The 16,922-nt window shown below is 44.1% G+C and overlaps 1 protein-coding gene across 2 annotated transcripts in view; it reads left to right on the forward strand.

The window, feature by feature from the left end:
- Nucleotides 1-16,922, forward strand: part of Adamts16 (ADAM metallopeptidase with thrombospondin type 1 motif 16) — a 125,115-nt gene that overhangs the window by 673 nt on the left and 107,520 nt on the right. Inside the window, exons 2-3 of one of the 2 annotated variants that reach the window (XM_048813971.1) lie at nt 66-171; nt 6,599-6,924. In XM_048813971.1, the coding sequence (XP_048669928.1) occupies nt 66-171; nt 6,599-6,924 (432 nt within the window). The remainder of the gene's footprint in view (nt 1-65; nt 172-6,598; nt 6,925-16,922) is intronic. The other variant, XM_015490389.2, reaches the window with a different exon arrangement.

The raw sequence follows: 16,922 nt of genomic DNA on the forward strand, positions 1-16,922 counted from the left end.
GGGGACACGTCCCTCCCGGGGCTCCTCTCCCGCAACCCCAGAGGTCTCACCAAGGTGTTTTCCAGCAGGCACCTGCGTGCGCGATGGAACCCGCAGCTGCAGCGACTGGAAGCCCTAGCGTCCCGCATCTGCCCCCTCCCCCGGAGCGGCCTGGAGGAATGGAAACCGGCGGTAAGTCATAGAATTGGGGTCTTCTAATCCTTGCAATTTAGCAGCTCGTAAAAACCCCACCGCTGGTTTATAAACCGCTGCGAATGTTCCTAACTCTAAACTCTGCTTTTAAGACGTTTCACTGCATTCTTCAAACAGCCTGAGTGCGCGCTCAAGAGTGGGCTTTCACGATATTTATATTGAAATTCCTGATATAATAGTCACGGTGTGCCAGTTTTAATAGTAAGAAAGAGACAAGGAAATATAATTTACTTTTAGAAAATTAGAAGAGCCTAGGCAGGGTCTAGACCAATGTATAGGTTAATGTACACCTCATTGATGTAAAGTCTTTACCAGAGTTTCTCAATTCCCCTCCTCTCCCCCACCCCAAGTCTCCCTCTATATCTAACTATCAGAGTAAGACAAAAGGCTGACATTTTCCCACAGTGCTTGTGATCTGAGTATAAAAATTAATGCTTTTCAAGAACTGAGTCACAAATGAAACATCATAGTGAGTGGAATGGCTAATTAGCTTGTTGTGATGTCATCAGCAATGTTTGTGTTCTGTGCCACGATTTGGTAGGGAAGGGAATCTGATCCTTCTACAGTGTGTGGTTTGGCTTCTGCTGCTTACAAGTGGCTTTTGCAGCATCTGAGTGGAATGGGTCTGTGTCATGCTACCTCCTCAGATAAACGAGAAAGCAGATGTGTGACATTGGTCTCTAGGTGGTTTCTCTCTGTGCCCCATGCGGCAGCAGTGACTGGATGTTAGTTCTCTGTATCATTTTTCCACAGGGAATGACATTGGCTTTTAGAGGAAGAACTAGGTTTGATTATTTCAATGTGTTCTTAGAAAACCTAGAAAAGTAGAGTTAATGATTACAAATTCTTCCATGCAGTTTCTTCATCCTGTTTAACAGAAAGACAAAATATATATGCATTAGCTGTTGAAATTCTCTCCTACTGAATGAATATGTGAATTGTACATAGTATATAAGGAGATTGATGCTAGATCATGGGCCCCTTTGAGCACCACCAGAGGGCGCTAGATACAAATAATATAAAATTTTTAAAAATCACTTTCACTGTATTTAAGGGGAAAGTTAACTCTGGGTTTGTTTAAAGCTCCCTTCTGTAGTGATCCTTATCTCCTTTAATGCTTCTCTCCCCATGCATTCTACAACATGATCATATTAGAAGTTAATGGTCCACCTTCATGTATTTCTTTTAAGATTTGGTAAAAAGTACTTGTTTTAGAATAAAATCATGAAAATTCCAGAGGGATTCAGGATATTTTAGAGTATTTTATAGCATTTTTGAAGTTTTATTTAGAGCAAGAACATTATAGATAGAGAACTATTCAGGAAGAAAAGCCTGTGCTTCCTGCCTAAGACTTGGGCTTCCTACCTTTCCTGTGAGCACGGAGGGAAGCATCTTTTTGTCACCTTGTCAGCTGGTATCGTTAGCACGGTGTGCCCATGATAGCCACTTACCTGGCTGGGTCCGAACCTGAAGCAGGTGTGAGCCATCATCAGGGAGGTTTTGTCTTAGTAGACACCCCGCCCCCACCTCCCCAACCCTCTTGTGCTTTAGCTCTTTGTTTATGAAAGGCTGAACTGAGAAAGTGGGCATCAGTGGACAGTGTCCACACCTTCAGAGGAAAGACCACTCAGCAGTACACCCTGCTTGGGTCTGGAGTAGCAGAGCTATCATGCACTTCATGTGACCTTGGGATCAGCTGACTGTAGGATGTCAGGTACCCATGATACAAGTTGATTTTGAAATAACTATCTAGGGCCCTGATTTTTGTTCCAAGTAACAATTCCAAAATGTTATTGGGTGTCTGAGCGATCAATCTCCCAGTGGAGAGAGCATGCCATGGATGTCCTTGATCCATTCCATTTTCAGACTCTTAAGAAACATGCCAATTTTTTGTTTTTGTTGTTGATTCAACATTGCTTTTTATTCGTTAATGGGAGATTAAATGTTCTTTGCTACAAATATATCTTTGTAATAAAAATCCTGGCTCTGTTAAACCAAAGACCCATCACAGATTGCTAACTTTTTAATTTCCTAAGTAAGGTTTAGAAGTCCTTTAGAACTTGCTTTAACTGGATGTAAAAGATGTGTGTTTGTGTGTGTCTGTTTGAAGTTTGCAATGGTTTACATTCAGACACCTACATGCCAGGAGACAGGGCAGTGTCCGGATGGCCCAGCAGTCTGCTTGTAAATGTTTGACAACCTCCCTTTTGTGGGGGAGGTCTTGGGCACCAGTTCATACATTTGATTGGATTCCTGTGGTATAAATACTCTCATTGCTGCCAACTCCCAGCCACCAGTAGGATGTCACTGAACACAGAGGAGGAAGCAAAGTGCCTGGAGCTGCTACCTGCTGCCCCCCCCAGGCTCACCAGGGGGTCCACACCCGCAGTGGTCTTTTCTACACTGACTCCTTCTAGACTTGAGGCTGTGGTCAAAAAACCTTGAAATCATGTAGTTCAGTGTACTGAGTGAGCAGGGATCCACAAACTTTTTTCTCATTAAACACATCTTACATGGACAAGGTCTTTTTTAAAGGACTGCAAACTGCAGGAATCTCACTGTGCTTTAAAGACATATGAGCCACTGTTTGGGGGATTACAGTCTTAGAGCAGGAGTGCAGGGTCAGGGTCAGCATTCGGCTCACGGGGGGTGTCCCAGCTGGCTTCTCTCCCAAGGGTGCCGGGGGGGGGGGGATACCCTGCTGGGTGGGTTCATTCTCTGAACTCTGGCTTTTCCATCCACAGACTCTACCTGAGAGCACACATGGGATTCTAAGGGCTGCCCTCTGGAGCACAGGGAGGCTTTTCAACCTTGGCTGTAGTGGCATCCTGTTCTGGGGGCTGCCCCATGATTGCAGAATACTCAGCAACAGCCCCGGGTCCAGCCTGCCCCAGTCCAGGAGCAACAGTCTCCCTTTCCCCCTGTGATGACCAAAAAGTCTCCAGACAGTGCCATGTGTCCCAAGGGAGCAGGAGTCACCTCAGCTGAGCACTACTGGACAGAACCTGGAGGAGGCTCTCCCAGCAGGCCCTTCTCCTCCCTCTTGGGGAGGGACAGGGATGGAAGCAGGCTGCAGAGCTGGGGTCTCCACCAGCACATGCCAGTTCTGGAGAGGCAGCGGCTGCCATGGTGGGGGTTTATTCAGTTGACTGCTAAAAAATCAAAACGTATAAAAACACAGAGAAATGAAGCCCCTGTTTCAAAACAGCTAAATACGCAGCTCCCCTCCCTTCCTAATTTCCCGCATCCTGCTGTCCCCTGTGCTTCCGAGGCCGTTAGCACCTGGCGTCTGTGAGGTGGACACACGTCACAGTGATGGACCACCGTCAGTCCCTTCCTGATTCCGTGCCAGCAATACCATGTTGGTCACTGAAGCCAGCCGTGCAGGGTGTTTGCGCCAGGGAAATGGGGCGATGCCACACGTTAACCTTTCTCCTGGGTGGCTGCCTGTCCTTCCCTGCTCAGCACAGCACTGCGTGCCCTAGGGAAAGAGGTCCTTCAACCAATCACACCCTCCTCTCAGTGAAGGGTAAATATCATCCACCCTCCAAAATAAAGGTCATAAGAAGTGGCTTATGTCACTGGGGAGAAGTGTGACTTTTTAATTTGGTTGTCACCTTTTTGTGTGCAAGAGAGTTTGCTGATGAGCTGTGCTTTGAAGCAACCCCATGTGCTTCCTGTCCCCACTGACCCCGAAGGACGGGTAAGGGGCCAGGGGCAAATGGAAAGCTTTCCCCTGGGAGGCCAGGTGGTGAGAGGCCTTAACAGATTATGGGGAGGAGCCTTTCCTAGAACCCAGAACCTGGGGTGAGAGGGGTGTCTCCCTGTAAGGACAGTGCTTTGGGCAGATGCAGGCCACACAGGAGCAAGGCTCCTCCTCTTTGAGTGGCACCTGGAGCAGACTACAGACTCCCACATCTCACCAGAAGCACCAACCCCTGCCCCAATTCTCCTTCTCCACCAGACGGGCACTTTCATCAGTTTCATATGATTTCTCATTTTCCTAATTAAAATACCAAGTGTTGCCAACCTATTTTACCCCGTCAGACACAAGTTACCTTCTTCAGTGGTTAGTTGCAGATCAGTGGTTACTTGTCAAGTCCTCTGTGGGAACTTGCTGCCTCTCCAGTCTGCGAGGCCCTCCCCACCCCAGTCAGGTAGGCTGAGGGCCCGTTCATACCACACGGTCGGGACTGACCTGTGGGGCCCAGCAGAGCTCAGCTTGGCTCTGAACTAAAAAGAATTGCATGGAGGGGGACTAGCCCTGCCCTCTGACCCCTGCCGGCCTTGCACGGGCCCTCGCCCTGCCCTGGGCTCCAGCAGCAGGCTCCCCGGCTACGTCCTGCCATCATCCCTGGCCTTCCTCACCTCCCCCAAAGCCAACACACACCTTTTCCCAGAGCCCTGCTCCTGTGTGACCACACAGTCACCTACCAGGACTGAGCAGGAGCAGAAGGACAGTCTACTCTGAAGTTTAATTGTGAAGAAAATATTCTCCCCATCTCCAAAAACAATTTATTGAATATTGTTGACTTACAACAAATTCCACTTGACAGAAGTAGATTGAGGTTTTACTTTATCTTCAGGCCAACGCAGAGAAGAGCTGGGTTCTTAAGCGTCTGGCAGAGCAGCTTCCTGAGACAGTATGTGGATAACAGAGGGGAGATGCATTCTTAGAATATGAGCACTGGGGTTATGTCCAACAAGCCAGAGGAACTACATTGTGGGTCCACAGGATGTCCACCTGGATGCTGGCGAGATTCCTTTGGCCTGCTCTGGGGCTGGGTCCAGTGTCCTTTTCAAAGACATCTCACATTTGGTGGAAGGCCTCACACCCTGCTGATATTTTAGAGTGTGTGAGTGTGTAGAAAAAATTCAGGAGAGGAAGCCAGCCCTCTCCTAGAATGTGCAGGCCCAGAGCTCACCAGAAGTTGGAGGCACATGGACCATAGGCATAAGCCACTGTGCCCCATCATCTGGGATGTGGGACACCTATGAAAACTTATGTCCCATGTATGGTAACTCTGAAATAATCATTATGTTTGTGGAGGTCTATTCTTTTGAGATAAGTAATAGACAGTGATTAGAGCATGTGAATATATGTCAGTTGACACAGGGCCTTAAAGTGGGTGGGAAATGGAAGCTCTAAATTATTCCAAACTATTTTAATGCACCTGTGTCAATTTGTAATTGGAAGACTGAGACTTAATGGGTTAAATAATGAAAAGATATAAAACAAGCTGACAAATCACTAACTAAAATATTTTGTGATCCGGCCTTGACACAGCGGCCTTTGCTTGGCTGTCGACTCCAGGTCTGAGCGGAGAACATGTTGGGCAGCAAGATCTGACCCCAAGGGTGAGGCCCTGCCTTCCCTCCCACCCTCTGGGAAGCAGCCTTGCCCTGGGCCCTGGAGGGTATTGTTGATGGTGGTGACGAGAGGACAGGTCCTGGTTTCCGGGAGAGGGAGGAGTCGTCTGGAGAAGACACGGGGGTGGTCACAGGACCTGCCAGGATCCCTCAGAGCCCCAAGCTCCACTCTTTCTTCTGCAGAAAGGGCCTGACCCCAGATGCAGCCCTGGGAGGTGCCTGTGACCATGGTCCTGAAGGCTTGGATGCTTGTCCAGAAACCTGCTAGCATCTTTGGGATTTCTTCTGCTTTTTAAAAAGAATTAATTAATTTGAATATGGTGTAAACGGGTACAGTATAAATTTTAATGGGGAGAAGAGTATGACGGTGACCTTTGAGGGGCAGAGGAATGTGAGATCCGATCAAATTACAAGAGCCCAAGGAAACAGGAGGGGAAGCCAGACCAATAGAGGGTTCATGAGCTCTCCAGTGGGTGCAGACGCACATGCCAGCATTTAGAACTGGCACCTGGTAGATCTGGAGTATGTCAGCACTCTGCACTTTCTCCTGCTTTTCAATAATTAAGCAGCAAGTTATTTTATAAAAAATTATGATTTTTTAAGATAAAATTTGTCAGATCACTGAAGATGGTCAATGATAAAAACAATATTAATCCAGAATGTCTCAGAGCTGTAAAAATGACTACATGTGATGGTTACTCTGGCAACACAATTTATGAGATATAATTCTAGAAGACCAATTTTGGTCTTACATGATCCATAATATATTTTCCCTTTTAAATGTTATAGAACGTTCTGCATTGGTAATAAGGCATTATGAGAGCAGCAGTGTTTTACCTAAAAGTCACTTTTAAGACTTTTCCTTTTAACTCAGATGTTATTTAGCCCTCATTTGGATCTGAGGATGGGAAGGTGTTGGATTTTCCTCCATCATTTCTTACTGGTGAAAATGCTAAGGTAGTCTTGATTCTAAGACTTTATGGTTCTTTCCAAAAGCCTGAAGGTACTCAGCTTCCTGCCTCTCTTCTGATTTCAGAGTATGACCTGGTGTCTGCCTACGAGGTTGACAGCAGAGGTGACTATGTGTCCCACGACATCGTGCACCACCAGCGGCGGCGAAGGGCACTGGCCCAGCCAGGAGGTGACTCTCTGCACCTCCGGCTGAAGGGTTCCAGGCATGACTTCCAGGTGGACTTGAAAGCTTCCAGCAACCTGGTGGCTCCGGGGTTCGTGGTGCAGACCCTGGGGAAGAGGGGCACCAAGGCCGTGCAGATGTTCCCACCCGAGGACTTCTGCTTCTACCAAGGCTACCTGAGGTCCCACAGAAACTCCTCCGTGGCCCTTTCAACCTGCCAAGGTTTGGTGAGTGTGATGGTTCTGGCTGCCAGGACTGAGATGTGGGTAGCACTGGCTAAAAGGGGGGGCACCACCAGAGATGTCCCTCTGTCATCATGGGGCAGACATCTGTAAAAGAAGGGGGAAACTGCCAAGTAAAACTGAAATGAGCTGTGTCGACCCCTCCCCACCATTGCCCTCGCGGCTGGCAGATGAACTCTGCTTTTTAGAAAGTCTGTATTGAACTTGCAGCCAGGTCTGTGTCAACCAGCTTCGTAGGAAGGTTTTTACTTAGTTTAAGAGTCCATTATGGAAACAGGGGAAATGTCTTCATGTGACTCTAGTTGTTGCGTTAGCTGTCTTGGTCAGTTGGTTGGTGTTTGAGACTTTAAGAACGTTCTCCTGTCAGTCTGATGCTGGTGACAAGCTTGAGACCAGGGCAACACTGACCACATCAGATGGTGCCTCTGCTGGTGCAGGTTTCAATTCCTGAGTCGGTGACTGAGACCGTCCCCTCAGCTTGTCTGTCTCCTGTACTGCACTTTGCAGAGACCCTAGGGTGAGGAGCAAGTGCCGGCTGGGACTCTCCCTGCCTCCCTCAGGCCTGCTCAGGCCGAAATCTTGATGAATTCTCTCCTACTATCCTCAAAATGCTTCCATAGTTTTAGGGGAAAAAGGCTTAGGAGATACTTAGACTGTCAGCCACAAATTAATCTCAGGCACAGATAAACAAAACGTGACCGGGACCAGAGTGAAACTGCGTGGTCAGGACGCTTCCAGCCCTGGCAGAGCAGAAGGTTGAGCACATGGGCTTCTGGACATCGTCCACAGCTAGGGAAAATGCTCCCAGCCTGTCCTCCACTTCCTTTCCTGCAGGAAAGAAGGACTCCAGACCCCACAGCTCCTAAGGACTTGTGTGTGTATGGGGTGGGGGGCATCGGATGTCAAAATCACATCCATAACCGCTCTTTGAATAGCTACATATAAGCAAATGCCGAATCCTGTAAAATACTTTTTCTACTCTTTAGAGGAATCTGATGTGAGTCGATCTCATTCCTGCTCTCCTTTGTAAAGGCTTTTGGTTTGGGATGCGTGGAGCAGGTGTTCAGGGGTGGGGGTGATTTCGCTCTCTTGTGGAGCATGAAGACCATTTTGCTGGTTCTTTCTCATCCTCTCCCCAAAGCAAGTCTTCCTTAATTGAGTGGTTTAGTCAGTTTTTTCACCACTATGACCAAAAGACATGGCAAGAACAATTTTAGAGGAGGAAATTTATTTGGTGCTCATGATTTTAGAGGTGTTAGTAACATATAGACAGCCAACTCCAAAGCTCTGGGCCCAAGGTGAGGCAGGACATCTTGAGAAAGGGTCTGGAGGAGGAGAGCAGATCAGGGTGTGGCCTCCAGAAAGCAGAGAGAGAACTCCGCTCACCTGGGACAAGATACAAACCCCAAAGCATGCCCCCAGTGACCCACCTCCTCCAGCCACACTCTACCCGCCTACAGGTGCAGTGCACTTACTCCATATCAATGGCTTAGTCTACTGATTAGGTTTAAGCTTTCAGAACCAAATCATTTTGCCTCTAAACTGTGTTTCATTGCCTCAGACATGAGCTTTTGAGAAACCCCATTTCCAAATCATAACATGGAGTGAAACTCTTCATGTATTGCACAAAATTATGACATCTATTCCGTGATTTTCTTTTGCAAAGATTTAGACCAGCCATGTGTGGGAAGGTGGAACATGCCTTTCCAATTTCGGCAACGCTGGCTCTGGTTTTAGGGCTTGGGTGGGTCTTTGCCATTAACAGCGGGGAGACAGGCCCACTGACGACCCTGGGTCTCCAAGAGGCAGGGCCCTCCCGTGGTAGTTGAGTTATGCCCTGGAAGGTGTCCCATGCATCAAGCTGGCTGGCAGCAGCTTGGGATTTCTGGCTCTCTTTGAACATGACGGGAGTTAACAGCAGAAGTGTAATTGTGCAGATAAAAAGTGAAAAAGAACAGAAAAATGGGCTCCTCTGGGCAGTAAACAATGGAATCTGATAGTGTGACCTAGGGAATAGAAATTTGTATGTTTTCACCATTAATCTTCCAAATACATGAACGCCAGCTTGCCTGATATTTTGTCCATAGACGGTCATTGCAAATGTGACCTCAGCTGGCCTTTAGAGTGAGAGGCACTTGCCCTGAGATAGGACAAACCAATGGCATTTTAAGGAAAAAAAAAAGGAAGGATTAAAAGTCCTCTCACTTTAGCCAGATGAGAAGAATATTGAAGGGGCCCCTCAAGTAGCAGTCAAATCTGCTGCTTCTCTCCAGCTGGGGGTCGCCCCACCCCTCACCTTCAAATCTTTTGGCACATGAAGAACAAGAGAGTGTCTTTTCCATGAGAGGAGAGCTCTCTTATCATTTGGGGATGTTCAGATTCTAGTTCAAGTCTAACCCAGACCTCAGAGAAGATGAGGAGGAGGAGCAGCAGAGGGAGGCTAGACAGGTGCTCTGCCCCTGAGCTACCTGCAGCCTCAGTTGAGAATTTTTTTCAGTTTCTAGGTGGAATTCATTGACCCCCTCTCTGGTGGGAGCCAGGAACCAGTAGAGCATTTTGTGCTGCTCCTGATGCCAGGAGAGGTGCGCTGCCTGCCGTGCGTCCAAGTCCATGCTGTGGCATCAGGTTTGCGCCCAGAGAAAAGGCTGCACTGCACCCTCAGCCCCAGGGCAGCCAAGGGCTGGAAGTTCACAGCTGCCTGCCCTTGGGGTGTCCATGGGGCTCACAGGAAGGGGCAGGAGATGCTGCTTGCTGACTGCATGTGAGTAGCAGGACTTCCTGTCCCCTCACGGGCCGTAGGTCTATTTTCTGGGCATACTAGGCTCTGTGCAGGTGGATTGAGCTTGTGACATCCACAGGCCATTGACTGCATGAGCAGGCTTCTGTAGCTCTTGTCCTTTCTTGAAAACTGGTTCCAAACCATCCTTGAGTGGATAGGCTTTTCCCTGGAGACAAGAACTTCCTTATTTAAGGAATTTGGCCCTGGGTGTGGCCAGGCGCTGATCTATTTATTTTCACCCAGTTTGGCAAGGCCCAGTGGAAAGCACATGAAGGCAGGATCCTGTCTAGTGGGAAGTGCTCCCTCTTCTCCCCATTTAACCTTCAGGATGAAAATATCACTTCTGAGTTTCCAAGCATGTTGCCTCAGAGTGTAGCATCTTGTGCCATGGCCACCACAGTGAGGCCACACACCTTCCAAAGCCATATAAAGTTTCCCCTGGGTCGTCCGATTCTGCATGTGGAACATTTTCCAAGTTGTCCTCTTATGACTGGTTTGAAGAGCACTGAAATCTAGTTGATGTTGTTGTTCTCTTTGTAGCAAACAAATATCATAAAGGAGAAAAGCAAAACTAATAAAACAAGCATTTTACTTTAGATTTATGTTGACAAAAGGGATGTGAATGGTAAGTGGGCTTCAGAACTATGTCCCTGGAGCCTGCCAGACCTGGGCCCAGAGAGACCATGGCTGATGAGAGGAGCAGGGGAGGGTACATTCTCTCCCAGGTACTTAAACAAGGAGAGGCAGTGAGCACCAGGAGACTCAACAGAGGGCACCTCACCACCGTGGTGGCACATGGAGTGGTCCACAAACCAAGACCAAGCCCAGTCTTCAGGGTAGAGTCAGGACGTGATGCTCATCAGGGGAGGGATCACAAGCATCCTAAGAAAGGTGCCTAACATCTAAGAAATTTATGGAATTCTTGATAATACCACCCCCAAAAAAGAGATCAATATTTTTACATTAATCAAGTACTATACCAAATAATATTGGTATACTGTACCACCAATCATCTTGATTCAAAATATTAGTTAACAATAAGCATGACCTTTTCAAGACAATATCTGTTATACTTACATCTCTACCAAATTGACAGTATGTGTCTCTTGTAATGACCTCACACTCACACAAATTCATTATAATGCTTAGACAAAATAAAGGAGAAAAAGGAAGGATCAAAAAGCCCTGTTTTCATTTAGATAATAAAAACTGTTGAACAGATAGAACACCTGGACTAGAAATAATGATGATGATGATTGCAAGAATGATATTCACTTGTTGAATGTTTGTGCAAAATAATTTGCTAGTAGCTTCACACTTGTTATTCACTTAATCTGATAAGCCAAAGAGATAAATACTAATTTATTTTAAATATAAGCTGTAACAAGGTATAATTAACATAATGTAAAGTTCATGCCTTCAAAATGTACACTTCAGTGGGTTTTAGTATAATCAGAGTTGTGTAGTTTGTACCAAAATTTAATTGTAGACATTGACATCCCCTCAGAAATAAAACCCTAGAGTTCATCCCCATTTCCTCAAATTCTCTTATTCCTGAAGTGCCTCAGAATCCAACCTATTCCCTGCAGATTTGCCTATCTGCCCATTTATTATGAGAAACATCCAACCTGTGGCTTGCTGGTGGCTAGCTTCTTTCCTTAGCATGATATATTCACAATTCATCTATGCTGTAGTATATACCACTGCTTTATTTTGCCACATATTTTATTTTATCCATTATCAGTTGGTAAACACTACTGTATATTTTCATTTTTCCGTTATGAATAATGCTGGTATGAACATTTGTGAACAGGTTTATGTATGGACATGTGTCTTTATTTCTCTTTAGTATGTACCTAGAAGTATAATTCTCAGGTCATGTAAATCTCTGTGCTTAACATTTTGAGAAACTGCCAAGCTATTTGCAATAGTAGCTGTGCCATTTACATTCCTCCAGTTTATGAGGGTTCCAATCTCACCACATTCTTTCTAACTTCTTAATGTCTATCTTTTCTATTTTATCCACTCTTATAATTATAAAGTGGTATTTCAAAGTTGTTTTTGATTTTCTGCATAAAGATTAGAGATTACTGGTTTGGTAAGAAGGTTCACTGAGTATTGGCTACCAACATATCTGAAATCTGATGAGGCAGAACACCAAATACACAATAAGCCACACAAAGTGGGTATTTACTTTTGGGTTGGAGGCAAGAGACAAATGAAGCCTAGGAGTCCCCATAAGCTGGACTCTGAGGCTCTACAACCTGCCCGGGGAGGTTGGAGTCTTGGTCTTGCCTGAATATGCTTGACTAGCACTATAGCTAAATGATCCTGATATGCAGCTCATCCTGGGTTTCATACCCTGGTGACTGTAATGCACAATGTAAAAACACTAAAGCACTTTCTGTTTCAAGGTGGAAGGGAGACTGGAGCAGAGTTTGGGCTGTTCCCCCCCGTTTCCTATCTCAGGTTGTCCTGTTCTCAGTAGATTGTACAGATATTATTGGGAATGATGAGGAAGGAAGTGCAATAAATTAGGTTGATCCAAACTCACCCAGAGACCTTTCTTGTCTTGGTTGACAGTGTTTTGTTTTGCTTTTGTTGGGGAGGATGCACTTGGAGTTTGTTGTTCTACTGCCTTCTGACTTCCATTGTTTCTGATGTAAGTCTGCTGTTCATTTTGTTGCAGTTTCATTGTACATAGTTATTATTCTTAATGCTTTTAAGTTTTTCTCTGTGTCTTTCACATTTTTTATGTTTATATGTATGGTTATCTTTGTGTTTATTCTTCTTGGATTTAGCTGAAATTCCTGAATGTGTAGATTAATATTTTTGACCAACTGAGAATGTACTCAGCCATTATTTCTTTAATAGTTTATTTCTTTCTGTCTCTTGTCTTCTTTGATACTTACATTATGAAAGCATTGATATGCTTAAAGATGTTACATGTTTGTTGAGACTCTGTGCATTTTTCTTTTCTGTTTTCCTCTGTGTTCTTTGAATAAAATAATCTTCATTAATTTATATTCAAGTTTGATGATTTTCCCCTTGTGATTCAAATCTATTATCAAGTCCCTATACTAAATGTAACATTTAATATATTGTACTTTTCCATTCTAGAATTTGCATTTAGTTCTTTTTTTATGTTTCTCTTTATTGTATTCTCCATTTTCTGATACATTATCATCATGTGTTTCTTTTTTTAAAATAAGTTTGCATTATATGTACTTAAGGTATGAACATGATGGTTTGATGTACATACATATAGTGAAATAATTACTACAGACATGAAAATCAATCTTCTTGTACTTTCCATGATACCTTGTGTTTGGGGGGGCGGGGCAGGGGGAGAGCTCCCTTAGGAAAATTTCAATATACAATAGAATATCTTTATATAAAGTCCTTGTGTTAGCTATTGATTCTTACCTATTTTGTGCAAATTTATGTCCTTTGACCAATTTGTCCCCATTTTGTCTTTCTCCCTGCCCCTGGTAATCAGTGTTCTACTATACTCTCTGTTTTATGCATTCACTTTTTTTTTTTAAGATTGCACATTTAAGTTATATCATGCTGTATTTCTCTTTCTGAGTCTGACCCGTTTTACTTAGTACAGTGTCCTCCAGATTCATCCAAGTTGTTAAAAGTGGCAGAATCTCCTCCTTTTAATTGCTCACAACAAAGATTATTTTTGATGATGTTGTTAGGCAAAACTTCCCTACCTTCTGTTCCAAATAAAGCTAACCCCTATAGGTGAGCACTTTATTATCACAGCTTGTCTCTCCTGGGAAAACCTCTGAGGCACCAGATTGCAGCTGGGGCTGGTGGAGTGGCCTGTCCATCCCATTGCAACACTCCTCCTCTGTGAGTGGAACTTGGATAGAGATGGAAGCCCACTGTCTGCTTTGATTTGCTTCCTAGTCTGAAATTTCCATCCTGCAAGTAAGATGGAGTGAAGTGTATAAGGATCCATTTTTCTTGGCCTACTGAGCCTGGAGTAGAGTTTCCACTGTATGAGCAGGGACTTCTTAATAGAAGGAAAACTAGCTCTTATGGCCATGTCTGCCTGAAGTTGAGCTTCTGCAATATGGAACTGAGAGGATGAATTCAGGAACTTGCCATTCTTTTTCTTTCTTTCTTTCTTTCTTTCTTTCTTTCTTTCTTTCTTTCTTTCTTTCTTTCTTTCTCTTTCTTTCTTTCTTTCTTTTTGTGGGGAGGGAGTATGAAGGATTGAACTCAGGGACACTCAACCACTGTGCTATATCCTCAGCCCTATTTTGTATTTTATTTAGACACAGAGTGTCACTGAGTTGCTTAATGCCTCACTTTTGCTGATACTGACTTTGAATTCACAATTCTCCTGTCTCAGCTTACTGGAGTTATTGGTATTACAGGCGTGAGCCACTGCACCCAGCTAGACTTGTCATTCTTGATGTAAAAATGTAGCCCTAGAATGGGAGTTGGTGATGGGAAGAGGTTGGGATCCCTTGTCTTTGTGGCTGCATATGCCTGAGATAGAATTTTTGTCACACTGAGCTGGAGGCAGAGTGAGGATATAAGTGGACAATAGCTCAAATGCTACCAGATTTCATACTCTTTTCAGGAGTTACTAGATTATATTCAGTTGTTGTTTCTCCATTTTTTATGCCTTTGGGATAATTTTCAGACATTTTAAAGGGTGTGTGTGTGTGTGTGAGTGTGTGGTTTTTCAGCAGTTTCACCGGGGAAAGGTGCTGCCACACTTTTCACACTGCCATTCAGAAAGTCAGGCTCCACTAAGTGTAAATATTAGCACATTTTATAGATAATTACCCAAGACTCTTTTATTATCCTTAATTTAAGGATATTCTGAAGCTCATTCTTAAAGAAGCAGATGATGGACCTATGTGTTCTGACTCCACGCCAATAATTCAAGACCACAATGCTTGGATCCCTTTGATCACGAGGCTGTCATCTCCCTACAGGGAATTGGTGGCTTCTGCATGTGAATTTCCACTGAATCTTCACTGAGCTTGCTCCGCACTGCAGTGGCTTTTTCATTGGTTTCCACCCCAGTGCCATCTTCCTTGGCATCTACCCACTTGTTCTTGGCATCTCCATTTGTAATACATCAGGGGCCCCAGTGGTGATACCTGTGGCTTTAATTTATAATTATCTGCTTCTAGGTCTGAGTTTTGATAACATATTATGAACTGATCATTTAATTAAAAAACCTGTTTATGCCATTTTGTGCCACCAAGCTCTTATTGTATGCAAACCCAAATTCATTTTTTGCAATAAATGAATGTATAATTAATTTACAAACAGAAATCATGAGTCTTCTCAACCTCTCTTTTGGAGTATACATAAACGTAAACCAATTTTACAATCTGTTTCATTTGACTTCTTTCTATTACTGATGGCAAACACCCTAAATTTTCTAATGAAGTACATATTTAAGAAATGGATTAATCACTAGGATTTTTGATAAAACTGCTTTTACAAACTTCATTACTCAATAGTTTTAAATGAAGTTTCTTTAATAATATTTTTCTGTTGAATATGAAAGGAATAGATTTTCTAAACAATTTCTTGCAAGTTCTGTACTTAGGTTAGCATTTTAGCTTAAAAATGAACATGGTATGATAACTGTCCTTGGAATAAAATCTATATGAAATTTAGTTCCCGTTGTATAAAGTGTGGTATTTGCTAAGGAAATAATGCATAGGGTAGTTATCATTTCTTCTAAAAATCCAATTATTCTCTTGTTTTCAAAACTGTTGAAAAATTTGCAGATGCTACACTTCTTGGTTCTGTTTAAGAATTCCTTTGCTTGGTTGGAAACTTGCTGGGGGTGGGTGGGGTTGAATTATATGGTTTTATTTCTAGTCACAAACTCTAGGGATTCCCTGGAAATTCTAGTCATTGAGATATTTTTCTAAAGCACCTAATAAATCCTAGAAAGCTGTCTGGAATATTGCCAGATTTCTAACTGACTTTGAAAAATGTTCTCATGCCAGGAAAATAAAATAGGAGTAGAAAAGGAGGAATCAGCATTGGGAATGGTCAGAAGCGACAGTGTGAGTGTTGGGAGAACACTGTCTGGGAAGAGTAGTCATGGCATGACCAGCTGGCGGTGTTGGGCGCGGGAGGCATGTGCCACACCCAGCGCCCCCGTGCCCTGTGCTCCGAGTTGGTCTACTGGGAAACTCTCAAGATAGTACTAACGGAAAGTACTGAATAAATTTCATAAATTTCTGATAATTACTTAAGAATAAATACAATGGTAAAAGTTTAAAATTGACAGAAATGGATGTATTTCATTACTATAAGTAGATCAAAGTAACTTTCACACCTGAAGTGGCCACAGATTTTTCTATTAGTTTACAACTAGTGGCAAACAAAAATTAGATGACTAGAGAAATTTAACGGTAAAATCCATGGGTTTTGTTTTACTCCCTTCATTATTGAGATAATAAAACTGATATCCAAAGGGGTAGAGTGCCTTGGCAAATACTCCAAAGACAGGTAGAAAGGTCTAGAATGAGAGTCTCAAATTCTCTGTCCAGCAATGTTTTCACTTTAATGTACAGTGTGATATTACTTTTTGATTATAAGGAAAAAGTAACTGAAGGAGTTTAAGTGTTGGAATATGTCCAGAGATTTTATAGTTAAGCCACCGTGTCCCTGGTCTAGATCTGGCCAGGTAGCAGAGGGGAGGGGACAGTGTGACTGACGTCCCTTCTGGTTGTTGTTTTGCGTTCCTGATGTCAATGTCTTTTTGTCAAGAGGCAGGTGCGTCCTGCATCACCACATGGACAGCTGTCACAAGGACTTATTGTGGTGAGACAAATATTTGTGCTCAGGGCCATTTGGAATGGTGCCCACCTCCAGTTCCGTGTAGCCAGGAAGTTCTTCATTGCCAAGACCTCTCTGAAGAGAGACAAAGAGATGCCCAAGAGCAGCAGAACATGATCCGTGTGGGCATGGACTGGGGGATAGTCCATGTGTGGGACTGCCTGAAGGACAGGGCACATGAAACCTGCTCTTTAGAAGAGGCCACATGAAACCAAGGCCTTCGGAGCAGAATGCTGCCTTGCCTGACTGAGCTCAACAATACACACGTGGCATAACTTTCCTGGTTCGCCCATCTAAACTTCTAAACTAACAGTCTCTCTCTCTCTCTCTCTCTCTCTCTCTCTCTCTCTCTCTCTCTCTCTCTCTCTCC

Source organism: Marmota marmota, unplaced genomic scaffold (assembly GCF_001458135.2).
Source record: "Marmota marmota marmota unplaced genomic scaffold, marMar, whole genome shotgun sequence".
In the NCBI taxonomy this organism is placed as follows: Eukaryota; Metazoa; Chordata; class Mammalia; order Rodentia; family Sciuridae; genus Marmota; species Marmota marmota.